Source organism: Nyctereutes procyonoides, unplaced genomic scaffold (assembly GCF_905146905.1).
Source record: "Nyctereutes procyonoides isolate TBG_1078 unplaced genomic scaffold, NYPRO_anot_genome, whole genome shotgun sequence".
Lineage (NCBI taxonomy): Eukaryota > Metazoa > Chordata > Mammalia > Carnivora > Canidae > Nyctereutes > Nyctereutes procyonoides.
The window spans coordinates 891,861-919,250 of NW_026575121.1; the positions used below are offsets into that span (position 1 = coordinate 891,861).

General features: G+C 43.9%; 1 protein-coding gene across 1 annotated transcript in view; it reads right to left on the bottom strand.

Annotated features, from left to right (window-relative positions):
- Positions 1 to 1,999: 1,999 nt before the first annotated feature.
- Positions 2,000 to 27,390, bottom strand: part of RNASEH2B (ribonuclease H2 subunit B) — a 58,967-nt gene continuing 33,576 nt past the window's right edge. Inside the window, exons 5-11 of the mRNA XM_055335969.1 lie at positions 25,968 to 26,082; positions 15,492 to 15,556; positions 13,954 to 14,059; positions 11,120 to 11,201; positions 9,435 to 9,477; positions 5,513 to 5,593; positions 2,000 to 2,443 (exon numbers count right to left, since the gene is read on the bottom strand). Of these exons, the coding sequence (XP_055191944.1) occupies positions 2,336 to 2,443; positions 5,513 to 5,593; positions 9,435 to 9,477; positions 11,120 to 11,201; positions 13,954 to 14,059; positions 15,492 to 15,556; positions 25,968 to 26,082 (600 nt within the window). The 3' untranslated portion in view covers positions 2,000 to 2,335. The remainder of the gene's footprint in view (positions 2,444 to 5,512; positions 5,594 to 9,434; positions 9,478 to 11,119; positions 11,202 to 13,953; positions 14,060 to 15,491; positions 15,557 to 25,967; positions 26,083 to 27,390) is intronic.

The window sequence follows — 27,390 nt, forward strand, 5'->3', positions numbered from 1 at the left end:
TACAGTTCAGCGAAAGCTCTCTCGCCATCTCAAGAGGTGCCAGAAACATATTTGATAACAACCGACACCAGTTACTAAATAAAACTTTAAAGAAACCAAGTATGAAATGAAATATCAAAAATAAATATTCTTTATCATATTAACAGCTAGTGTCAGAATGGTGACGTACAAGAATCAAATCACAAATCAGTCCGAGCAGCTACTATTATTACTCTTCAACACTGTTCCAGGTATTCCCACCCAGGATATGAAAGGCATAAAAGAGGTGTGACTATCAGAATTGTACACAATTTTTCAAAGATTACATACCTTATACACCAGAAACCCAATATGAATATAATAAAGTTTAAATTTATAATAAACAAGTTTAATAAATTGGTTATTTAAAATATAACTATATAGAAAAAAAAGATAACTATATAGAAATGTAAAACTTTACCACAAAGTGGCCAGTTAGAAGATCTAACTAAAAAAAAAAAGAATTTTATTAATAGCAACAAAAATACCTAAACATACGCCTAAAAAGTAGTATCTAGAACCTATATGAAGATGAAGAACCAAATGTTAGTGAAAGTATGGTTGGGATTCTAGCAAATATAGAGAAATACAATATTCTTGAGTAACAACAAGGAATTTTATAAACATGTCTGTCTTTCCCCTAATTAATGTATGTGTCTAACAAAATCTCAGTAAAAATCCCATTGGAACTTACTCTTAGAACCCGAGAAAATAATTGTACAGCTCTCACGGAAAAATCAACAGGTGAGAAAACAATCAAATTAGAGCTTTATCTCACAGCATATTTAAACACAAATTCTGTAGATGATTTGTCATTAAATATAAGCCAAAAAATTAATTATTAAAAATTTAGAAGAAAAGCAAGTGACTGGTTAACTTTCCTGCAAAGGGAAGCATCTTTCTAAGTACAACATCAATGTAAAGGACAAGTTTATACACATATACACATAAAAATATATATAAATATACCACTTATATTTATATATTCACATACATATATATACACATACATAAAACCCAAAAACAATGCATGACCAAAAAAAAAAAAAACATACACAAAAATTAAAGACCACTTTTGGACCAAGAAAAAATTTACAATGAACATGGTGGACAAAAATTAATGTCTTTAAGTTTTAGAGCATCTCTAGAGTCTGTAAGAAAAATACTGATACTTTCACAATGTAACAGATAAAATTCTCTGTAAGATGATGAATGGTTTAGTAAATGTGAAAAAAATGTTCAATACTATTAGTAATCAGGGAATAAAATGCTTTTTCCCACTTATTTGCAAAGATGACATTCAAAGCTAACGAGGTGGCACTAAATAAGAACTGAAACCACCATGGGTTACAGGGCACGATCCTGCGCCCTTTCTGCGAACGACCCTCCCAGAAGTATGTATTCGGAAAATTCAGTTATAAACTGGCAAGCCCACATCTAAAAATCTATTCTAAGGGAGCAATTAAAGATGTGAACAAACATTTACTTATAACCTGATTCTTCAAACAGTGAACATTTGTAAGTAATGTAAATGTCCAAAACAGGGTCATGGTCATTAAATAATCAAATATCCAAATAATTAAAAATGACCAGCATTAAAAAAAAAAAAAGCGTATTTATGAAGAATACTTTAGTAGCCTGGGAAGATGCTCCCAAAATGAAGTGTCAAGAAAGAAGATGATAAAATTACTATTACGATTCCTTAAAAAAATTATTATTATAAGAACATGTGCCATATATGATCTCTGGGTAGTGTCAAGTTGGGAGATTACCACTTTAATTTTACGCCTTTCCCGATTTTCTACAAGGAACATGTATTCATAAAACAGAAAATATTAAACAGAAGATTTACTGAAAACAAATGGCTTTTAGGAGGTAGTAGTTTCCCCGACAGCTGCTGGTTGCTGTCAGTGCGCTGAAAACCATAGTGCTATAGGGACCGTGTGGCAAAGCGGCGTAAAGTAACAGGCACACGCTCAAATATTGTCACATGTCAGTTTATTGAGCAAAAACCAGGATGCCAGCTAGAGGATAACTCTATTCACTTGATTATTTTTCATGATGTCAAACAGGACTGTGAAGGCCACAGGCCACAGAGTTACACAATGACTTCCCCACATTTTGTTCAGAAAGACAAAAATCAAATCCCAGGAAATGTCTGACTCTGAAAATTGCCTTCATTTTTTTTTTTTTTTTTTTCCTCCAAAAGGCAGTAATTAAGGGTCAGGAGGTACACTGGTGCGGGGGAAGGACAAAAAAGGAACATGTAAAAGGCAAACAGTTTTGCTAGATTTCATTGTCAAAGTTTCAGATCTTTTCAATTTTTTTTTTTATTTTTCGTAGCAAAAAAGGAATCAATACTTTTCATTCCACTCTTGTCAACTTTAGCCAAAGCCTTCTGAGCTGCAGTCATTTTGCTATTTTTCTGTTAAGGAAAATAAGAGAAAAATTGTTACAAATGTAACATTTATGAATCGTACATGCAAATCAGACAAGACCCTGCACGTCTCAAGGTTCCTGGAGAGAAGTACTTGTTGCTAACGTGCTTCCTAAGGGAGCGATGGGGATGACGATGACGATGATTTTTTTTTTTAAGTCCTGATTTCCATTCCGAGTTTAGACCCAAGACATAAAGTCTGGAGCAACAGGCAGGAGACAAACCTCTGCCCTCTGAGGGTGGAACGTTACGACCCGTGGTTGACTTCGGGGGGACGGCTCCGGAGGAAGGGCCTATTAGCCCAGTAGCGCCAACAAAGGGACTGGGAGCGACTGGGGGGTCACAGTGTGTTGCGGCGTGATGACGGGTGCACAACGGGCGCCGCTGCGTTGCGCTCGGGGGCCCAGGACAGCCACGGGGGCCTAGGACAGCTGCTGTATCCCAGACAACCCGTCCCCGGGAGCATGGGGACCAGCAGGGCGACCGCCCCGGCCCTCTTCCGACAAAGGGAGACTTTTCAAAAGGCCGCCTTGGAGGAGCCCTGCCGGTCACTGCCTGCTCCGTCCTGGGACCCGCGCTGCCAGAGGCTAAAGAGCAGCAGGGCCACACGGGGTGGGACTCAGCAGAGCCGAAGCCAAGCCCTCTGGCCCCCGAGCGCCGTGGGGCGAAGCCCCTGCCGGAGAACCTTCCAAGGGCACAGGGCATGGTCCCTGGCATCTTGCTTCTCACATTCGGCCCCATTTTGGGGGCTTGTTTTTTGCCTGGATGGGACAAAGTGACAGTCTCCTGGAGAGGAGTTACCCCCCGAATTCAGCTGACATCCTGGCCCAACCCCTCAGTTCCTGGGACTGTGCCCAGGTAGACGGGACAAAAAGCGGCCGTCACAAGGGTGGGGGCAGAAACAGTTCCACGGAGGAACTAAGCCGTCCAGAATGCTCCCTACCTTGCCAAGTCTCAACTTGGATTACCCCCTGACGTGGCCTGCCCAGATACGTTACGCAGAGCCCCAAGAGTCAAACCGATGAACGTTAAATGCCAAGGAGCGGGTAACTGCTGTTAAAATTTAGGAGGAGGAGATCCCTGGGTGGCTCAGCCGTTTGGCACCTGCCTTCGGCCCAGGACATGATCCTGGAGACCCGGGATCGAGTCCCACGTCGGGGTCCCTGCATGGAGCCTGCTTCTCCCTCTGCCTGTGTCTCTGCCTCTCTCTTTGTGTCTCTCATGAATAAATGAATAAAATCTTTAAAAAATAATAAAAAAATAAAATTTAGGAGGAAGTTAATTTATCTTAGGGCAGGCAAGGTCCTTCTAAGCATAAAAATGATGAGAAAATCACAAGGAAGAACATTTCCTACATTTAATCCTCAAAATAACCTACAACTGTTTAAAAAAAAAAAAGAATAAAAAGGCTAAAAGCCAATTAGGGAATTATTTGTACCCTGTATGTCATGAAGTGTTGTTAAATTCCTAATCTAGAATAAGCTCTTAAAAATCAACAAGAAAAACCCTAGTATCCCAATACGAAAAACAGGCACTGGACATGGACTGACAATTTGCAGAAATGCAAATGGGCCACAAGCATTTGGAAAAAACAACAACTAACTTTTCTCGTCAGAGAAATACAGCCTAATTAGAGAGTCAAAAATTTCAAGAATAAAGACAATATTCAGTGTTGTCAACAAAGCAAGATGAATGCTCAACAGCAATGATGGTTGGGAATACAAATTTCTACATTTTTGGAAAGCAGTTTATACACACAGACACATACATATGTGCATATATATACAGTTTATGTAACATGTAGACACACACGTATACACATAAACATATATTTACACACATATATAAACATGAGCTCCTTCCACATGATTTACATGTTTTATAGTCGTATATATGATCATATGACAATCATATGATCATATATAATAAATATATAAAACCACAACCCTATATATGTGCACACATATATTTATATATTGTCTCAAAAATCATGGAAAGAGCTCATGTTTTCTTTTTTTTTCCTTTTTTTTTTCCACAGAGCTCATGTTTTCCAAGCTCTTACCCTTTCTTAGTTCTAAATTGTGTCTAATGAGATAACCAGAGATACAGACTATAACGTTTATCACTTCATTAGGACAAGAAATTAAAAAAAGCAGGATAACCCATGTGTCCAAAGTAAGGGAGCTAGTAAACAGATCATATTCCTTATGGCGAAATAAAATAAATGACTGAATATCGTGAGACCATTAAGGTTGTCACAGAATCCCTCATGACACGTAAATGTTTTCATGATACAGTGAAATGCTAAATGAGAGAGAGGGGACCCCAAACTGTAAATATTAAAATGCCAATTTTAAAAGCTGTGCATGCATTTATAATGTATGGACCAGATAAAAGTTTGTATGAAAGGTCATGAAAATATTTGCTGGGGTGACTGCTGGATGGTGACTAAGGACTATCGTCATCGTCACAAGCTCTGGGAAGCTTCCAGGCAGCACCGCTCCCTCGCTCTGCGCCCCTCTGAGGACAGAGTCCGGCACGCTCTTGCTACGTGCACCGCCCCGCCTCGATCCGGGAAAAAGCCTTCCCGGCTTGAAACATTCGCTGCCGTTCACAACTGTGACTTAATCACTGAGTCACAGAAATGCAAGTTACTAATCCTTGAGTTAAATCACAAAATTAGGGCAGCCCCTGTGGCTCAGCGGTTTAGCGCCACCTTTGGCCCAGGGCGTGATCCTGGAGACCCGGGATGGAGTCCCACGTCGGGCTCCCTGCGTGGAGCCTGCTTCTCCCTCTGCCTGTCTCTGTCTCTGTGTGTCTCATGAATAAATAAATAAATAAATCTTAATTTAATAAGATTTTTTAATAAAAAAATTTTTAAAAATTTAAAAAAAAATTTTAAAAAAAATTAAAAAAAGATAAATCACAAAATTATAATTTGAAATCAAAAAAAAAGATCACAAAATTATACAATCACAGTCAAGCACATTCCCGATGTCCTCGCGCAGATCGCCTAACTGGATCCAGGAACAGGCCACGACGGCGGGACACACATACCTTTTCGGTCTTCAAATCCTTCCTGTTAAACTTAGTGTAATCTTCTTTTGCTTCTACGGGCTCATCAGATAACTTTACTTTCTGCAATGTTAGAGCAGGGAAGTGATGTCAAATGTCACCTCAACACATCAATTCGGTTTTTTTTAAAAAGACTCTACGGGTCATTTTGGTCAAGGCCAAAGGGAAGAGCAGACCCTGCAAGGGGCCCACTTTGCATTTCGCCAATTATGTGGGAGAGCGAGCCGCGGATCCCCCCGGAGCGGCAGCCGTGAGGCGGGGCCGTCCGACGGGGTCCATGACCCGGCCCACGGGCAGCCGAGCGGTGCTGCTCATGGATTCTGTTCGTAGCAGCATGAGGGGGCACCTGGGTGACTGCCGGCTTCGAGGACAGTCTAGGAGGGCGAAGGTGGGCACAGAAGTCAAAGACAAGAAATTCTTTGAAGGGGGCCAGGTGTCCAGCTGGAGCCACCACTTGGCTCACCTTCTGGGTTGGTGTAACGCCCGTTTAGGAATAAGGCATGAAAAAAAAAGCAGTATGGCACGAAATTATCTCTTATCACCCTTTTTGTATAGCCTCATTCTTACCTCCTTCAACTCAACTATCTCATTTTGTCCACACGAGGACGACCCTGCAAGGTGAGCAGCCAGCAGGTCGAGGACGCACAGAGAGATTAAACGCACGACCGAAGGCCCCTTCGCAGAGGCCGGGGGTAAGGTCTCCACTGCTGTGCAAGGGCTTTCCATGAGGCCCAATGCCACTAGTTCCGCCTTTCCTTCCCATTTCCACCTTCCTCCTGAGCACTTTGCACCCATGAATGCGAGAACCTTGTCAGGAGCTAGGTCTGTGGCCTTCATGTTCACATAACCGAAGGGACTGGGACTTATTTACTACGTGAGAGGCACGTAGCAGGGCAGGTTAGTCTTGATGCTCAACACGGAGAACTGACGGCACAGTGGCCACAGCCTGGGTTTCTGCAGATCCTCAAGCTCTCTGTGGAGACGCGGGGGGGACAAGACCCGCTGTGGGTCTCCCCCAGCAAAGGCGGATTTGTTCCCAGCTTCCCTCCTCCTGGCCCAGCATTTGCTAAAGCACAGAACTGCGGCGTGGGCGTTAAAAGACGCCACGGCACGTGTGTGAGGCCAAGGGGATGCAACGGCAGGCCTTGAAGTGCTTCACCGTAAAGCGCAGAGGGGCATCCTGGAAATCCGTCACGTCACGCGGCGGGGCGGGCCTTCTCTTGGTCGCGCGGCAACCTCCCCGCAAACGCATCTTCAAGAGAGAAAGCCTGGCTCATCACCAACGCACTACCTGCCCGCACAGTGCGCACCCAAGCCACGTTCAGAAGAATACAGATTTCTACTTGAATTAAGGTCAGTAAAGGGCATTTAGGTGGGTGATGCTTATTTTTACGCAAAGGAGAAGGAGAGTGGACCTCACAGGAAGTAGAGATGAAGGCTACGATGGCCTCGCACTGCACAAGGCAGGGACGCCCGGGTGGCTCAGGGGTGGAGCGCAGCCCTTGGCCCAGGGCGTGACCCCGGGGTCCTGGGATCGAGTCCCGCATCTGCTCCCCGCACAGAGCCTGCTTCTCCCTCTGCCTGTGTCTCTGCCTCTCTCTCTCTCTCTCTGTGTGTCTCTCTTGAATAAGTAAATTTAAAAACCTTAAAAAAAAAAAAAAGCCTGCAGAAGGCTTGAAGTCCTAGGCTTGAAGTCTGCTCTCCTCTACGGTAAAACGTTCTACTACAGATGTGCTGTCCACTTGGGCACGCTCGCTTCTCGCTAAGTCCGATGGAAAACGTTCAAGACAAGAGTTAAGACGAAAAGCGCTTCTTAATAAGCATACGCTGCTTAATAAGATGACTGACTCGTCCAAGGGTTTTGACGGCTCCGGATCAAGCAAGACACCGGTTATCAGCTCATCAAAAAGAAAACTATGCTGGAGGGGCCTCGGCACAGACCTTTCTCTAGTTATTCACAGCACACGCCGAATATGTTCAAAGGAATCCTCATTTCTACACTGATTTTGTTATTTAAATGACCAGATCAGGGTCCTTGCTTGGGTGGCTCAGTCGGTTAAGTGTCTGACTCCTGGTCTCAGCTCTGGTCTCAACCTCAGGGTTATGGGTTCAAGGCCCGTGTTTGGGCTCCACGCTGGGCATGGAGACTGCTTTAAAAAAAACAAAAAAAGCCCAAATTGCTACAGATTTGGGGGAAAGTTTCAGAAGAAACAGGAAAAAAAGGCTCAGAAAGACAGCAACAAAGGCTATGACTCAATGGGTAATGGGTACAGTTCTGGAGAAGGAGCGAACGAACGGCCCAGTACCACAGGAGTTAGTGTCCGGCGGTTCTTATCCTTAACGATGGTCTGCAAGGAGGAGCTCAAGTGTCCCCAACCCGCTGACTGCATCCGCCCCGCCGGCCGCCAGCCGTCCCCTCAAACGACAGAAAGGGGCGAGGGCGGGACGCTGGGCTTCGGCCCACGCAAACGGGTGATAGTAAGGAAATAGTGCAAAACACATTAAGGTCCACAGGCCCACGAATCGTGGGTGGCGGCCTCCCCGCTAGCACAGCGGAGCGGGGACTGGGGACAGAGGCCGTGGGCTCCGTGGGGCTCAGATGGCCACTCTCTGGCCTTTACAGACCAAGGCTGCCGACCCCTGATCTAAATCATACCCAAGGACATCACAAGCACTTTAAGGTCTGGAAACTGCCACGGGAAGGACGCGGCTCTGACCCCGCACGACCTCGGGTCTTGCAGCAGCTGACCCCGCCCCGCGCTATTCCCCTGCAGAGAGGATGACCCTCCTTTGACAAGCTGCTGACGACGGCCTACGGCTACCGTCGATGCGCTTGAAACTTTCCGTCCTCAAAGGTCAAAGTAACCAGTGCTCCAAACGGGATAGGATACGAGAAAAAAAAAAAAAAAAAAAACCAAACCCCAAACAACGAGACCCAAGCACGTTGGCCACGTGGAAGGCAGGGAAAGGAGCGTTCCCTAACACCCACGGCGTGTCCCCTTTCCATTCTCAAGGAGCCGGTACCCGCTGGCGGGGAGGGACCTCGGCGACACGACACGGCGCAGGTCTCTATTTCCCTGCCTCCGAGAAGCGCTCCTCGAGGGTCTGGGGGACGGAGGGACCCCGCAGTTTGCCATCGGGGTGGTGTATGGCCGACTCCTCCGCTCTCCCCCTCCAGGAGACAGACACAAGCCGCAGCCCACGGAGCAGAGGAGCCTTGGGCGGGAGCCTGAGAACGTCTGGAAGAGGAAGGGTTTTTTGCGATACACAAGTTGCCTTGATCATTCCAAGCAGGGGTGTGTTTTGAGGGGGGAAGAAGCTTGGCTCCCCTTGCTCAAAGGCTTCTTTGTGTTGCAAAAATCATGCTTTTAGCCCAGGGCACGATCCTGGAGACCCGGGATCAGTCCCATATGGGGCTCCCCGCATGGAGCCTGCTTCTCCCTCTGCCTGTGCCTCTGCCCCTCTCTCTTTCTGTGTCTCTCATGAATAAATAAAATCTTTAAAAAAAAAAATCATGCTGTGTTCACCTCTGGGCCAGTAACAATTAGATCTGGCAAAATGAGTTTTTGTTATACATCGAGTATTCCTGACGATTAACAGAGCTAATTACAGCACCTGGCCGGATTTTAATTCTATATCCGTAAGGTTTTTACGTAGGTTATCTGGCTACAACCGACTCTTAACTTGGTTTTCGCAGCACTGTTTTTTATCATTCAGGTAAAATCTACAAGAATAAAAGAATATCGATGGAGAGAGCTCATTATAATCTTTAATCCACCCAGCGTCACTCCAGCCAAGGAGGACTCAGTAGGCTTTACAATGTACTAGAGCACACTCTACCTCCGCGGTAAAAATGTAATATTTATCCAAGTCCCCCAAAGATATCTTAGTCACAGCTCCTTACCTTTGATGGAGGGCTTGGCAATGGAACTGAAGGTTCTGGAAGCCTGAGGAGTCAAAAATAAGAATCAGAGTCATGGTTTTTCATAGACAAGCAAACAGAGAGACTGGGTCACCTTAGGACTTAGTAACGCGACTTTCTTGGACTAGCTTCACCCCCCGGTGTCCTAGTGTAAACCATCTCGGTGGAAAGAATGACGTTTCTCTAAATGAAAAAAAAAATCTTCATTTTTCTCATATTGGAATTGTCTGAACTAAAAAAATAAAATAAAATAAAATTAGGACTCACTTGTTACAGTGGAACCGCTCTTCTTTAGTCTCCATAAATTTAGCATAAATGTAGTATTTCTCCCTTCATTAGTGATGAATCCACCATACACATATTTTACTTAAATACGATGTATTTGACATACAATGGAATCCAGCGTATATTTAAAAGCGAGAATTATTTTAACTGCCTAACAAAGAGTTAGACAAACTTGACCTTTCTTCAGTTAAAGAGAAGTTTAACTGACACGTCTTTCTCTCCAAATCTTTAACCAAAAGCTCATCGCTTCTGAGCAAAGAAAGGAATTTAAGAAATAACAGGAGTACAAAGATCTAGGTCTCTAATGAGACAAACAGGCACTGAGAAACCCAGGGAAATATTAAACAGAAAGATAGCGTTATCAATTTAAAGCAGGCTTTCAGAAACACTTTAACTATTACGGAAACTCGTTTCCACTCATTGTTTTTTTAAAGTAGGACCTATGCAGTTTGCTAAAAACAGCAACTATATATCTATTAAGAAGTCGCTTTATCTTCACGTATCAGAGGGGAAAGCTACTACAAGAATCAGGAAAAGCTATTATCACACCCATAAAATCTTGACAATAGTTGCTAAAACCTAGAAAAGAAACACATTCCTTTCAGCCTAAGGTAAAGTCTTTATATTATATTAAATATCTTTATGAAGGACAAGCCACAAATCAAGTCGTTCTTAAACCCCTTTTCAGCCTTCAGACACAGATCGTGTTTCATCATTTGAGTTCCAGGTGCTGGGCACAATGGAGGTACTTGGCCAACGTCTAATGACCGTGAAAATGCTACAAAACCTTTAAATGTAATTTTCAAAAATATTCTAGGGACGCCTGGATGGCTCAGTCAGTTAAGCCTCTGCCTTCGGCTCAGGTCATGATTCCGGGGTCCTGGGCTGGAGCCTCAGGTCGGGCTCCCTGCTGAGCAGAGCAGGAGGGGGGGTGGGTTGCTCCTCCCTCTCCCTCTGCCCCCCCCACTCTTGCTCTCTCTCAAATTACAAAAACAAATCTTAAAAAAATATATATATATATATTCTACGTGCCATCTATTGTTTTCTTCTAAACTTTATTTCGCTTAAAATGATCACGTGGAACCAAATTAGTAAAGTCTAACTGGGGATAAAATTTTAAACCGTTTACCCTCCACAATCATAGCAACTCGCGATTCCAGTCCTAATGCTCACTAGTTTCCTCAATCGGTATGCATCACATCAATTTGTCCCAATAAATCAGTGTCTATTAAAAGTCGCCTTCAAACCACAAAGCCTAGGATGTAACTCAAGAATAATTTCTTATCTGAAATAGTGATGTGATAAGCTTTAAAGGAACCTGCTGGGGAACCGAGAAGCACCGAGGCACTTCCTAATTATAACTAAAGACGAATGATACTTACTTTAAATATTTTGCTAAGTCATCACTTAATTCTTTAGGGATGTAATCAGATATCAGGCCATGGGCATAGCAAACATAATCCTCTGGAAGAAACAGAATGGAGAGTGCAAGAAAAAAAAGTTAGTAACAATGATGGTAGTTTTACAGTCAAATTGACCAGAGTTAAAATTCTGGCTCTATCAGGCCTTAGAGACTCACTTAAGCTCTTAGCCTCCGTTTCCTCATCTGGAAAATGGGGACGCTAACATCCATCTGTTAGAGTAGTGAGCAATTTCATGGATGAAATACGATAGAGGATGATATCAAAGTTAGCAGATGACATAACACAGCAGATGCTCACCAAATGATGGTTAGAACAAGGATTCGGGGTCGTTTTCTTAGCTGAGGCCTTTGAATGCAAATAAAGCTCAAAATCAGCTGTGACAATTTGACATGTTCGTGCCTTCTAAAGACTAATCTTTTCTAGGTCTGTTGCAATACAGAATAAATCTAATTAACGAGTAGTAATGAGTATGTTCATTTAAGAGACATACTATAAGACACGTCTCTGTCAAGTACATGCTTTATAAGAATCCTGAACATTATACATACCCTCAAACTAGTAAAACTGCCTTCTGGGCAGCCCGGGTGGTTTAGCGTCTGCCTTTGGCCCAGGGCGGGATCCTGGAGACCCGGGATTGAGTCCCGCATCAGGCTCCCTGCATGGAGCCTGCCTCTCCCTCTGCCTGGGTCTCTGCCTCTCTCTCTGTGTCTCTCATGAATAAATGAATAAAATCTTAAAAAAAAAATTAAAAAAAAAACTACCTTCAAAAATGTGTAAAACTAAGCTCAGTAGGATGTATCATTGTTAACTAATGAATTCTTAGCACCTGGACACTCAGTTCTAAAATGAAGCCGTGGCATCAGTGAGCTGCAGCTACATGAGACCAAATCTGTTTACAGCCCTGTTTTTAAATTCAGTATTTCACGTATACTAGAGGATAATCAAAGTTAATATGTGGATAATCATTTGGAGATAATCAAAAACACTGTCTCAGGTTTGCTGCTGGGATACTTATTTGCTCCTTTTTTTTTTTTTTTTTTTCTTTCTCTTCTGCCTTCAAACTAAGATAATAATTTGCCTGAGCATTAAAGGGATTGCTGTCCGGACCACATGATCTCGGAGAGTCTTCAGTGAGAGATTCTCTCCACCAACATAGAACTGAAAGTTATCACCAGACCCTTCTTAAAATGTGCTCCTGGTTCTAGGTTGGTAATTATCCACGAATGGATGAAGGAACCTAAGAAAGCCAGCATGCTATTTGTTTGCCTCTTCTGGCTGCAAACTTCATTAAAGATCTAAAAAGGAAGGAAGTAGTGTAAATGCTGTAGGCTTACTTTCTGGCTAGACCCTAAAGCCATGGCAATAGAGCCGTGCCCAGTCCCTGAATTGGCTTATACCGACTCAGAAATTGGTATAAACGCTGGATTCAGAGCAGAATATGTGGCCTACTAGCTAGGATGGGTGACCTTGGCTAAGTCATTTACGTCTCTGAGACCACAAATCCTTACTTTTAAAACGAGATCTGTCTAAATAATCTCTAATATCCCTTCTCCTTCTTAAAAAAAAAAAAAAAATCTATGGGCCATCCATCCATCTGACTGAACCCCTTCTCTTTTGTTGGAGCCAATCAAAAACCGTGATAGCTGGTAAACTGAGGATGGCCAGAGCTTTCCCCCATTTCCCGAATGGCAGGAGTCCTCTACCATCTACACATGCAAAGTGTTTTAACGTATATTTCTGCTAATCAAAGACCGCCTGAATTATACTTTCAAGCACAAGCAGACTCTTGGTCCTAGTTGGTTTTTTTTTTTTTCTAAGATTTTATTTATTTATGAGAGACACACACAGAGAGAGAGAGGCAGAGACACAGGCAGAGGGAGAAGCAGGCTCCATGCCGGGAGCCCGATGTGGGACTTGATCCCGGGTCTCCAGGATCATGCCCTGGGCTGAAGGCGGCGCTAAACCGCTGAGCCACGGGGCCTGCCCTCTTGGTCCTAGTTTTAATTGTTTTAATGACAAAACTCAGAGGCTTTGGAGTTTGTATGCCCACAACAGGGGAACACTGGATTGGAGCTCAAAGTCAGAATAATTTCTGTCCCACCATTTGAGAAGGTTAGTAGCATAACGTAGCTGTGTTTATTCAACTACGCAACTATGCTCATATAAAAATAAGAGGACGGTACGCTGGGAAAAGCAAAAGAACAGACCTTAATAACCTGAAAGAAAAAAATTGCCGGAGGAATTGATTTTCACCTAAAATCAAAATATTAAGACCAATAGTAGGATACGCCGCAGAGAGGTAGCACACTGGAAACCCAGGGCCACACAAGTAGTAGCACAAACATGGTAAGTGTGGGCCTCGGAGCCAGCAGCTCCATCGGAAGCTCGGCTTTATCATTTACCAGCCGTGTGACCTGGGACGCAGCCTCCAGACTCTCAGTGTAGATGGGACCTGCGGGGAGGGTCAGCGGGGCTGCTGTGTGTCCAGCGGCAACTCAAGCACGGGGCTTGCACACAGCACTCTCTTGATAAACGACAGCCCGAGGCGTTTGGCCGGTTAATACTATTAGTGCAAAGCAAATATTTGCCGAAGGCAGGATTTAAGTATCGATTAGTGAGAGCAACGATCTACGGTAGAAGTATTACTGGGTTGGGAACCCCGAGATCTGCGAGAGCACACGGGCAAGATGCAAAGCTTCTGAGACATCACGATTTTAATCCGCAGGACAGACATTTATACGTCAGCAGCTTCCTCCAGGCAGAAAGGACTTCTGACGAAATGATCTGCTTACCTTCCTTGTCACTGGAAAACGGGTCACCAGAGAAAAATGCAGTTGCCTGTACCCGGGCGCTGACGTTCACATTGTTGGTTTTTAGGGCCGACACGGTCTGCTGAACCTGTGAAGTAACCATAAAGGGAACGTTAGGGTATTTCCAACTAACATTAGAAATCCACAACCTTCCAGATCGTCCTCCCACCATTTAGGATGCAGGAAGAAGTAAGTACCCAAGGACCTAGAAGTGTCTTCACCAGGTATCAGACGATGAGAGATGGCTCAGTTTATATGCAATAATTTTTCTAAACAGAATAAGTAATAAATTTTCCACTTCCTAGGGATTTAAGAGACATATTCAATAAATATAAATGTCCCTTTGCTATTCGTGTCATTATTATTTGCTAAGGACAAAACTAAATGCCAAGGTCCTGCTCAGCACTCACCCTGATTCTTCACCTACTGCTAATGCAAATGCAGGGTGACCCATGGGGGCATCTTTGCTCTGCTTTGAATAGTAGTGGCCTCACTGCAAGGTCCATTTCCATTTTTCCAGGTTCCCCATGTGCCCGGTAACACGATGGAACAAGCAGGTTTTTACATACAAGATAGAAAAGGAGCTTGGGAATCGGTACTATACAGGTATGCACGGAACCGGAAAAACTGTCATCCATAGACCCGGTCTGGGGAGATTCCTAATCAGTGCGAAGTGCACGATATTCTTACTCCACTGGCTGTCGAAGTGGTTGGTTTGTTTCTACTGTACCCACAGTAAGAAATAACACAGCGACCCAATACTTCAACACATCTATAGTTACATGTTTCATAAAACCATAATTAATACTTGTCCTTACTCTGTGCTATATTTTAATACATCACACTACACCCCATCCCACCCCACCCCGTCCCACCCCACTGCACCCCATCCTATCCTACCCCATCCCATCCCACCCCAATCCCATCCCATCCCATCCCACCCCATCCCAATCCCATTCCATTCAATTCTAAGAGAAATACTGATCAAGACCCACTAAATCAATCTGAAAAACGCTGCTCAGACCTTATAATAGTTCTAGGATTTTAGGATCACTAAGATCCCTCGAGCAACCGGACGCTGACAGTGAGACACACTGCCTCTAAGTGTGAATCCCGTCTGCCCCAGCCCTTTGCTGTGCTGCATGTGAGCAACCTCAACCTCTGAGACAACAGCAGGACTTGCAGCAGCAAAAATGCATCATGCCTGATATCACCTGGCATGGAAGACTCAAATCTCCATCACCATGAAGAACTTCTTGCACCCAGGGGTGAGGATCCTGGGAAATGGGGAAGATGACGCTAACTCCAGACATACATGAATGACGGAGGATGAAAAGTAAAACATTTCTTTTCCTATCTGGATATCTTTATACAGTTTTTCTCCTTTAACTGGGTACACAAGATGGTCTTTGGATTCACACTTAGCACCTTCTCTAAATATTATTTAAAGGGAGCATCAAACTTTTCCTGCTGGAAAAAGTAGGCACTCCAGTACTCCAGGTACTAGAGAGGTACTATACCTTTTTTCCAAGCCACTTTATTGTCTTCTCCTTGCTGTACTTATAATACTTCTTTTTGTCTACTTCTGGATTGAAGAAAAAAAAAAACATAAGTGTATTAAAAAAATAAATTCCTAAGGTTATATCTTATACTATATATATACTATATATATATATATCTAGATATATGCTATATAATATACTATATATCTATCTCCATACACATACTATCTATCTATATATACTATCTATATCTTAAAAATGTTTCATAACAGTTTATATTCTTGAAAAACTCAATTTATGAGCCTGGGAGCACACTTGAGTCTAAAAAAAAAAAAAAAATTCCCAAAACAGGACTTGGGTGACTCAGGTTTCATCCAACCACCAAATGAATGGGAATCTAAGCAAATCATCAAATTACACTAACGGTTCTCATCTCAAGGAGAAATTTTTTTTCTTCCCTTTTTGTTGCATCCATATGAGATGACAGATGTTAACTAAACGCACTGTGGTGAGCATTTCGTAACAGCTGTGAGTCAAGCCATCATGCCGGACACCTTAAGCCCATACAGCGATGTGCGTCGATCGTTTAATGAAACTGGGAAAAGGCATAAAACAAAATCTGTAGAGAATAAATCCGTCATTTTTAAAACACAGCAAATTAACATGGCAAGCAACCTTCATTTTTTGAAATGATTTTAAGCTTACCCTAGTGTTTTCCATTACAGACGTCTTTTCTAAAATAAAAGTGGAAATCCCAAGAAAGGACACTGAAACTAAGTGCAGATGCATATGAAGTGCACTGCAGACGTTCAGGGAAAAAAAACAAATCTTGTTGACTACTTGGGACTGTCCCGGCGGGATCAGCGAGAACGAAGAAACGATAAACCCATCTTCGAAGGCGTTACCAGCGTGGCCACAGCTGTATTTCAGGGGATCCAGATTTCCGACAGGCTTGACTCGGCCCTTAAGGGGATAAAGGCTCCAGGTCTTCTAGGGTCCACTTGCTCCCTTCGCGACCCCCTAGCTCTGCACAGGGTGACGTGGGCCCGAATGTCCTCGGCGACCCTGCGGCCAGGGAGTTTCTCGCTCTCTGGGCCACCGGCAGAGAGCCGGGCCCCTGCCTGTGGGGGGTGACCTGGGGGCCCCTGAAAGCCCCGGGCCAGCACGGACTCCCCCACCTGACTGCTCGCAATCACCTTGGGAATGGTTTTCCGTGGTCCGGCCCGTCCTCCCCACGTCAGCCTGCGCTTGTCTACACCGTGGGCACCAGCAGGCGTGACGGTGGGCCCGGAGTGTGGAGGGGGGACGGCTGCGACGGTGCCAGGAGCCCCAGGACCCCGGGGTGCGACGCCTGCTGCGCTGGAGCCAACGGCCCGACCTCCCTGCGGCCGGGTGCTCTTGGCCACGGCCCAACACGAGGGCGTCCAGGAGTCCCTCGATGCACGTGCGCGCCCGGGCTGGACCCCCTGAGGGGCGCGCTCGCCGCCGGAGCCGTCCCGGGCAGCTCAGCGCAGCCTCCCCTCACAGGGGCGCCTTGATGCCGCTGCTCCCTCGGGTCTGCCCCCGATCTCCACGTTCCTTGAGGACGTCTACACTCTGCCTCTACCCTCTGCCGGCTTCCTTGCCCTCTGGCTCCCGAGCCCCGAGGCCCTTCCTTAATCCTCTTGAAAATGCGCTGCCGGAGTTGGTGGAGACGTGGGCCCTGCACCGCCCGGCCCGGCTCTGGGCCCGGCTCTGGGCCCGGCTCTGGACCCTGGGCCCGGCCCGGCCCCTGCCGAGCAAGGCCACCCGCGGGGCCGAGCGCCCATGCCCACGCCGCACACGCAAGCAGCACTTAATATTATTTGGAAACAAAGATTAGGGACGGCTTGCCAGTGCTGACGGCATCACACGCCCGGTCTCCGTGCAAGCCTGGCGGAGCTCCTCACCTACACTCCTCGCTGACGTTCAGAATGGACCTTGGGCGGAAACCGCGGTCTGGCCCATCCCCACCTCGAAGGACTGGGCTAGAGGGACGTGGAGCGCGTCGTCCCAGGGCACTGAGCCAGCGGGGGCCACCGGAGCCTACGCGAGCGGACTCGGCGCTCTGGGATCTGATGTTCGTTTTACTGAGATGAACTGGGCCCTGACCCTTGGCAGTGCTTCTGACCCTGCTCTTTGTGGGGGCAAAACTTCTCCATGATTCCACGAAAACTCGTCCTCTCGGTTCTTCTAGGTCCTGGTGGCTTTTCTTCTGATTCGTTTCTGGCTCGGTTGCTCCTGCTCCACGGCCAACTGTACTTTTCTCAGGGGGTGAGTTCATTTTTTTTTTTTTTCTAAGAAGGCTAACCAAACCCAACCAGGAAGCCTAGAGACACTGTTCACCCTCCTCCCAAACCATCCTCCTGGTCAACCAGGCCCGAACTTCAAGGCCATCACTCACTCCTGCCTCCCTGCCCACATTCTATCACTGGATTCCAGTATTACCTTTGCGGGGTCCATGGAGGAGGAAAAAACAAGACCAAATACATAAACAAAAAAATACTACGTCTGATATGAGGAGGCTTGACTTCTCATGGGTCTGTAACTACTTCATTTTTTTTTAATTACCTTTATTTAGGAATAACGTTTATGTGGTTAATATACCCACTTTAATTTGAGGATTTTGAACAAATACATATATACGGTCATGTAACTGTCACCCCAAAACGTTCTCTCGAGCCCTTCTGTAGTCTATTGTTTCACACCTCTCCAGACTTCAGGTAACCACTGATCTGCTATCAAAATTGATTACTTTTTGCTTTATTCTGGAACTTCATGGAAATGGAATCACACAGCAAGTACTTTTTTGTGACCATCTTCTTTTGCTGCACATAATTTCTGTGAGACACATCCATTTCATTGCCACTATTAATAGTTCTTTTGTCTTATGGAGTAGTATCCCATCTATGGACAGCCTACATTTTGTTTACACACTCACCTACCAAAGGGCATTTAGGTTGTTTCTAGTCTGGGGCTATTTTGAAAAAGTTGCTATGAAAACAAAAATGCTGCTCTGAACGTTCTTGCACAAGTCTTTCCATAGAGATGTGTTTTTGTAAGTCTTGGGTAAACCCCAGGAGTAGAATGAGTCATAAGAAACTTGTCAAGCTGTTTACTATTTTATGCTTCCACCAGCCAGGTAGGCAAGTTCCAGTTGTTCCTCAACTTGTTTTTTTTTTTTTTTTTTTTTTTTTTTTTATTTCAAGCCACTCTAGTGAATACTAATGATATTTCCTTGTGGTTTTAATTTCCATTTCCCTGGTGACTAACGATATTGAACATGTTTTCTGGTGCCTATGGGCTATTTATAAATCTTCTTTTGCTAATTGTCTGTTCACACTTTCTGGCTTTGTTTTTTTTTTTAAACTGGGCTATATGTATTTCATCTCATTATTGTGTTAAGACAACTCTTTATATATTTGAGATACATATTTTTATCAGATATACCATGTAAAACATTTTCTTCCAACTACAGTTTATCTTTTTTTTTTTAGTGGGGTCTTTAAAAAAACAGAAGATATTAATTTTGATAAAATGTAATTCATGGGTACATTTATAATTTCCTTTTTTTTTATAATTAATAGGTTTTGTGTCCTAAGAAATCCCTGCCTATCCTCAGGGTCACAAAAGTTTTCTCCCTTCTTTTAGAAGTTCAGTAGTTTCCATTTCTGCATGTAAATTAGTGATCTATTTTGAGTTAATTTTTCTGTTAATACTGTTTTTCATATGAATATCCAAATTCTTCAGACCATTTGTTGAAAAGACTATCTCTTCTCCCACTGAAGTATCTTGATACCACTGAAAAAAAATTCAATTGACTATATAAGTGTGGGTCCACTGCTGGGTTCTCTATTCTGTTCCATTATCTGTATGTTTATCCTTACACCAATGCCACACTTCCTTGATTGTTATAGCTCTAGAGTAAGTCTTGAAATCAGATTGTGTGAGTTCTCCAACTTTATTCTTTTTCAAAATTGTTCCAGTTATTGCAGGTCTTTGCAAATTCACATAAATTCTAGAATCAGCTCCTCAATTTCTGGCTCTCTCCCCCAAGAAAGCCTGATAGGCATTACATTAAATCTATAGATCAGTTAGAAGAGAATGGACCTCTTAACAATATTGAATCTTCAAATTCATGAACATGGTATACCTCTCTATTTAATTCATTAATTTCTCAGCAATGTTTTGTAACATCCAGTATACTGGTCTTGCACATACTGTGTTATATTTATTTCTAGAACTTCATGATCTTTGATGATATTCTGTGTAATATGTTTTTATTCCATTGTCCAATTGTTCACTGCTAGTATACAAAAATACAATTCATTTTTTGTACATTGATTTTGTATCCTGTTTATTAGTTATAGTAATTTTTTTTGGTAGATTCACTTGGGCTTTCTACATACATGTATATACTTTTTATGTATAAAGATGGTTTCACTATTTAATTTCCAATCTATATACCATTTTCTTTTTCTTATTTTGTGAAACTCTTAGGACTCCCACTCCAATGGTGAATAGAGTGGTCAGAGCAGACATGCTTACCTTCCACCCAACCATAGGGGAAAACCGTGTTCAGTCTTTTACAGTGAAGTATGATATGAGCTTAGGTCTGTCATAGACGCCCTTTACCAGACTGAGGAAGTGACTTTCTATTCTAATTTGCTAAGAATTTATTTTATGACTGAATTTTGTCACATGATTTTCCTGCATCTCTTGAAATGATCTACAATTTTTCTTTTGTCACGTGTAAACAGGTGAATTATGCAGATCGATTTTCTAATGTTCAACCCACTTTGCATTCCTGAGATAAACCCCACTTGGTTATGTTATCCTTTTTATATATTTGATTTGCTGATATTTTATTAGGAATTTTTCAGTCTATGATCATAAGGGATATTGGCCTGGTTTTATTTTTAAAATAATTTTGACTTTGATATTGGGGTAATTTTGGCTTCATAAAATTAGTTGGGAAGTATTCCCCCCTCATCTAATTTCTGAAAGGACTTGAGTAAGTATCATTATTTGAGTATTATTTCTTTCCTAAAGTAAAGTAGAATTAAGCAGTGATGCTAGTTGGGCCTAGAGGGTTTTTTTTTTTCATATAAGTTTTTAATTACACATTTATTTCTAATTGAACATTCCTTGGACAAGATGATCACTAAGAAATATCCAATTTGGATATCTCAGAAGGCTACAAAAGGCTACAAGTGCATAAATTATGGCCTAATTTTGAAATTTACAAATTTTGATAAGCAAAGGGGTTCAAAATATTCGTGAAGGCTACAGATTACCCACAATTATGAAAAATACCGTAACACATTTGTTCGTGTGTTAGACTTAATGTTTGCAAGAGCTGGTGAGTTAGATAATATGTACATATGTTGGAAGGTTTCTTTCCCTAATGTGTCTGGTGCCTATAAAACGGGTCTCAAACATCTGGAAAGACTGGGTTTACAAAATAAAGATGGAATAAAAGTGAGTCCACAATTAAATAACATGTTCAGCAACTGGGTAATCGGCTCACAGTCTTGCATTTCCCTGATGTATTATTGAACGAACTGCCTAGAGCACATTTTCACATCTACTTTCTCAATGTTTTCCATAACAGAAACTCATATGGTCTCTTTTTTTCCCCCCTGCCCCCTGGAGATAGAAACTTGGCAACTGTACTTGGGGTATTTTAATCAGGTAAGTTTTCCTGGCTCTTCCTGTTAATCACATCGGACAGCCTAGTGCAGCTCTGGCGTGCAATGTGAAACAGTGTTCCACTCAAGATGAAGTTCATAACCCTTTATTAGGCCTTTCCCCTGTCATCCCTCCGCTGAATGTGAGCTCCTTTGGCAAGAAACAAAGTGAGCCCCAGAGTTAGCAAACAGAGACACATCACTTCCTTCACTAATAAAGCAGGCAGAGCCGAGTAAGGTCACCGCCACCATCACTGGGGATACAAACAACCGTGGCTGGTTTATGCAGCAGGGATGAGGTGGGTGGGGGAGGTTCTCATAAACCCAGCAGGCTTAACCAGATCTTTAATGCCACAGACTTCTGAGACAGCATCTGGAGTCTAATATCAAAACAGCTGGCTGGGGAATTTGAGCGTTTGGGGTTTTGCTCCGTCTGCACAGAGCCTATGGAGAGAACGGATGTTAATGGCAATCAGCTCTCTTCCTTATGTTTGCTCCCTCCCATGGACATCACCTGACCACCCCTAGCAGTCCTCCTTGTTTCTTGTTTGGGAAATCCTAGCAATAAAATATGGAATGGAAGCAAACACTAGTGTATAAATGGACAGTAATTCAAATAAGCAGCTGATACCCAAGGCCAAGGCAATCACTAGAAGAGGGGGATGGTTGTCTGAGAACAGGAAAGCTCACTGCCGGGATGAGAAGTCTGTCTTTTCCTTAAGGTGTTGCAGTCCCCGGTCTTCTGTCTCCCTCTTTTTGCCTCTGGAAGGGAAATTATGAAGATGGGGTATATCCCAAGCTGTTTTGTTTTGAAATGAGTTTCTATTTTTATATGAGACACCACCTAAGGAGTCTACCTAACACCTAAGTGTTCCGGAAGTGTTACACGGTTGCAAGAAGGAAGGGAAAGAGCTGCTGTCAGACAGGGGTTGCAGTTCTGGTGCCACCACTTCTATTGCCAGGATGCTAGTCCAGTAACTTCATCTCTTTGAGCCTCTGTCCCCTCATTTGCAAAAATGCAGGTTGTAGTAATAGCGAAAGGGTTACTGTAAAGATACAATAACTTATGTAAAATACAGAGGATACATAATTTCTCATTAGATGGTAGATGTTTTTGTTATTATCCAATTATCCCCATTCTACTTCACTTACTATATATATTTAGCAATGGACCATCAAAAGGATGCATATGGGTGTGCCCAGTACTTAAACATCAACAAAGAATTAAAAATTTTCTAATTCAAAAAAATAAAATAAAATAAATAAAAATAAATAAAAATTTTCTAATTCAGAAGCCTTACTAGTACTCACATTCACTGAGCATTTACTATACATCCAGTGCTCTCTGGGCACTGATTTACTTGTATTACATCATTTAATTCCAGAAACATCTCTTTATGGTTTATGGTAGCTAGCAGATAGACTATTAACTGCAATACTTAAATAACGCTCACATCCTGGTCATTCAATAATCTCAACACTATGAAGCTAAGAGAATAAAAGCTTTATTTTATGATGTAGAACAACTTTGCAAAGTACTAAATATAACATATGGGGAATACTCTCAACCCTTCCAACTCTTCATCTTACAGACCAAGAATGCTGAAAACTGAATGATTTCAACACTATATAACAAATACACTTTTAATTTTCCTTATAAGCCAGTAGATCCTGAGATCAGATTACCAAACTATTCTCTTTTTTTAAAGATTTTATTTATTTATTTATTCCTGAGAGACACAGAGAGAGGCAGAGACATAGGCAGAGGGAGGAGCAGGCTCCCTGCAGGGAGCCCGACGTGGGACTCGATCCCAGGTCTCCAGGATCACGCCCTGGGCCAAAGGCAGACGCTCCACTGCTGAGCCACCCAGGCGCCCCTACCAGAGTATTCTTAAAGAAATTCTTTCCCCAAAAAGATATGAAACAAATACAATAAAATATTAACATTTGTTGATTACCGGGTTGAGTACAAATGATATCTGCAGTTTTTTATCTGAATGTTTTAAATCTTGAATTTTCTCAAATTAAAATGATTGTTTTACTTGCCCATAGATACTTTCACTTTCTGAGCAGATATTTTATCAGCCAATATGTTTTCCAGGTTTCTTAACACTCCAGGCCTCAAATTCTTCTTTTTTAATGACAGTAAGGCAAAACATAAAGTGATAATTCAGATTTGATTTCATATAGTAAGAGATGTATGCAGTTCTCTCTAGAAGTCTTGACAGTTTCTTCACAATCAAAACATTCTTTAAATCTTAATGGAAGGTTTATTTATTTATCTTTTTAATAAATTTTTATTTATTTATTTATTTATTTATTTATTTATTTATTTATTTACTTACTTACTTATTTATTTATTTATTTATTTATTTATTTATTTATAATAGCTACAGAGAGAAAGAGAGAGGCAGAGACATAGACAGAGGGAGAAGCAGGCTCCATGCACCGGGAGCCCGATGTGGGATTCGATCCCGGGTCTCCAGGATCGCGCCCTGGGCCAAAGGCAGGCGCCAAACAGCTGCGCCACCCAGGGATCCCTAAATCTTAATGGAAGGTTTAAAAACAAAACCAAACATTTTAAAAACAAGGAAAGAAAAGGAATAGTAGGATCTCTTATATCTCCCAAATATGCTTCAGCCTCTAAAAGGCCTGTTCATCAAAATACACATAAACAATCTCCCAGTCCTTGCTTCACCCCTTAACCCAGAAGACAAATAGGTGAAATACTGTCTTTATGTCAGTTCTGCGTGCAAGGACAGCATGCTGAGATAGACAGCCCTTCCCATGAAGGTCCAAAGGGAAATGCACAGTATTTCGAAGTGTATTTAGAGCTGGTCAAACAGGTAAGTGCAGAACTTCCAACATTTAGGCAATATTAAGAAGTCAAAGAGGTCGGGACAGCCGTTCAGATAATGATCCAATCAAGGGTCAGGGGTCTGTGTGCAGGAGGGAAGGATGAGAGAGAGGGAAGCTCTTGCTTTGGAGCACAGGCTGCAAGCTAATACAAGCCGGTGCATTCACCTCGCTTCTGGATCTGGGCTTCTGGGTTTGGGGTTAACGTAACTGTCCTCGACACAGCTCGTAGGAGCACTGGGGATAATGAATTAGTTGCATTTTCAATGTACGTTAGCTTGGCAAAATTCAAATGACTTGCAATTATCCTCTGTTATTGCAGCTCTCAGAAACGGCTGCGAAAAAAAATTAAAAAAAAAAAAAAAGAAAAAAAAAAAGAAACGGCTGCGATCTACTTCCCTCGAGACTGTTACCGTCTCCCAGCTCAGGACCCGGCGAGGACTTTAACAGGACTCTTTAGACAAAACCTTGGTGCTATATACCATATCCAGAACGGAATGCTAAGCCCGGCCGAGCGTGAATTTAGTTGGATCGAAGATGTGAAATGCTATCAGTGAGGTCTCCCCTTTCGTGCTGTGAGCTCACACTTCTTGGAACCACCAGTTTCTTGGGCTCAAAACCGTCACGACTGCCAAACCGGCCACCTCCTGTGAATCAGCAGCTTGCTGTCTTGTTTCCCGCACCACATTTCCACATTAACCCTGGGCCTGCTTGAGTGACCCTTTTGAGGCACGGATGCCACGTGTGCACAGCGTTTCTAACTTTCCGGGACGTGCTCACGTACGCAGCCTCACTTCTTTCTCTCAGAATCCAAAGGAACAGTGTCTCCGGCTCATCTCCTGGGTTCCCCCAGCCCGCTCCTCCCACCTGTGCCCCCAGGAGGCCCCGTGCAGCCAGGGCCGGACGCGGCAGTCATCCTGGACTCCTCCTCCCCCTCCTGGACTGCTGCCCAGCAGCCGGGGAGGCTGGTTCCCCGGACAGGTGCTACCTGCCGCTAGCTCTAGGTGCTAAGCTCAGGCCACCGTCATTCCTGCCGGAGCCCCGCAGCAGCCTCTGGGGACCCGGCCTTAGACTCTCCGATGTGCTTTCCACATTATGGCTCACACTCTGCTGACGCTCCGCTACCGGTAGGCAGAGTCCGACACACATAAGCCCCTTCTTCATCTGAGCGCGTGCCTGTGTTCCCACCCCTTTCCTTCCTTACCACCTTAGAGGCCCCGCTGGCATCCTATACCCTGGCTCACCTGAACTCCTTAGAGCTGCTGATCATGACAAACTCTCTCATGAACCCATGTCTCTGTGATGCCTCTGACCCTGATTACCCTTCAGGGCTGCACTGGGAGCAACACGATACCCAACTGCTTGCACTCTCCAGCCGCAAGGTTATACACCTGTCCTGTGTGCACCCAGAACACCCCGAGTTCACTTCTATTACGCTCTGCTGCCATTGCCCTGCTTGCAATTTGTCCCCAGTAGACTCAGAGCTTAGTGAGACAAAGGATCATGTCTTATTTATAACCAGCCTGGAGTCTAACTCCAGTGCCCTACATAGGCTGCTTAGTTGGCACTTGATAAGCACTTCTGGATTCAATGAAGGCGTAGGCCTTACGTAATCTTACGAGAGAGAAATCCGAGGCCGAAAGCAGGTAAGGAACTGAACTGAAGTCACAGACTAGTTCAAAGAAGAACGCAGACCAAAGCCCAAGCCTCGTGGCTCCTGGCCCTGTGGGAGACAGGCCACCGTATTCCACAGGATACAATTTCAAAGCCTGAACGATCCAGTGCAACAGAGAACCAGTTCTGACAAGTGGAAGCAAGTCTGAATGACAGCGTCCCCGACGGGTGATTAGAACAAGCCTTACGTTCACGGGGACAGGTGCCCAGCCTTTCCAGCAGCCACAAGCCTGATTTCAAAGGCCACCTAGGATACCTTTCTCCTCTGTCACGTGTCGAAGTAACTTCTCGAGATCAGGAAGTCTCAGCAACAAGATGCAATTTGGAAACGTGTCATCCAGCACAACTTGATCTAGCGGCTGGAACTTTCCCTGAAAAAAAAAAAAAAAAAAAAAAGACTTTATTCAGTCAAGAATGCAAGCACTCCAGTCAGCAAACTCAGAAACTCACACCTTGTAAGAAAAGAGAAAAAGACACATCATCTTGTAGCTGGACCTTTAAATAAAGTTCAAAGCCACCTGTTTCACCTAAAGAACCCCTACACTGGGCAGCCCCGGTAGCTCAGCGGTTTGGCGCCAACAGCCCAGGGCATGATCCTGGAGCCCCAGGATCGAGTCCCACGTCGGGCTCCCTGCAGGGAGCCTGCTTCTCCCTCTGCCTGGGTCTCTGCCTCTCTCTCTCTCTCTCCTGTGTATTCCATGAATAAATAGATAAAATCTTTAAAAAAAAAAAAAAACCCTACACTGGGAGAGGCTCCAGAACTGACCTCAGCTCCCTCCTGGAGCTCTTGAAAGCACTGGGGTTCCAACCAGCATTACCACCCGTATCTAAAGTACAGTCACGGGATGAAGCGGGATGGCGTGGGTGGATTCTGGAAGAGCACTAGAAGCCATGGAAGCTTGCACAGATGGTGGAGACTGCGTTGGGCTGGTCCCAGCCATTCAGTGGGAGGAAGAACCAGCTGAGGTCACACAGCAGGGCCCTGACCAGGACTCAGGAATAAGCCCAGATCGCACCCAAGCAAACAGCTTCCCCTATTCCTTAGCCCAGGGCTGAAGAAAGAAGAAAATTAACCAAAATGAATCCACTCTTGCCAGAGCCGTCTGATGGCGCTTCCAAATGTCGACCATAAGGAAAGACAAGACAGCCAGGCGGGTAGGTGCAAGGAGGCTGCTGTTAAATCCGGCTCATCTGCAGAGGTGGGTGTGCGAGGCCTGGGAGCCCAGGGGCCAGAGCGCACACACAGGAATTCAGAACATTCTTCTTCCCAATCAGGTTGTTTTTACTGAACTGTCAGGAGCGTGGAGAGGTGAAGTCTGTCTAAATGATTAGTGCCCTGACTTGGAGATACTGGACCTTATAGAAAGTGTATGGCCCTGCCCATGTCCCACTGCTAGCTCACTCTGCTTTTCTGTTTTGGCGACAACCCCATCGGAAGACAAAGAAACCATCTGGTCAGTTTTCTCACTGCAAATATAGCTTTCTTTGGTTTTAAGGGTGAAATCTCGTTCATTCAGTAGCAGGTGTGAAGGCTCCTCGCACTTTCTCTTAAGTCAACAAGTGGCAAGAAATGCCTTAATTGAAATGCTTTTTTCCATCAGATAGTAAGAATAATCCGCAGACTTCCCAAGTCTTGCTGTCTCTAGATATCTACCTTAATCTACATTCTTCCATGGTCA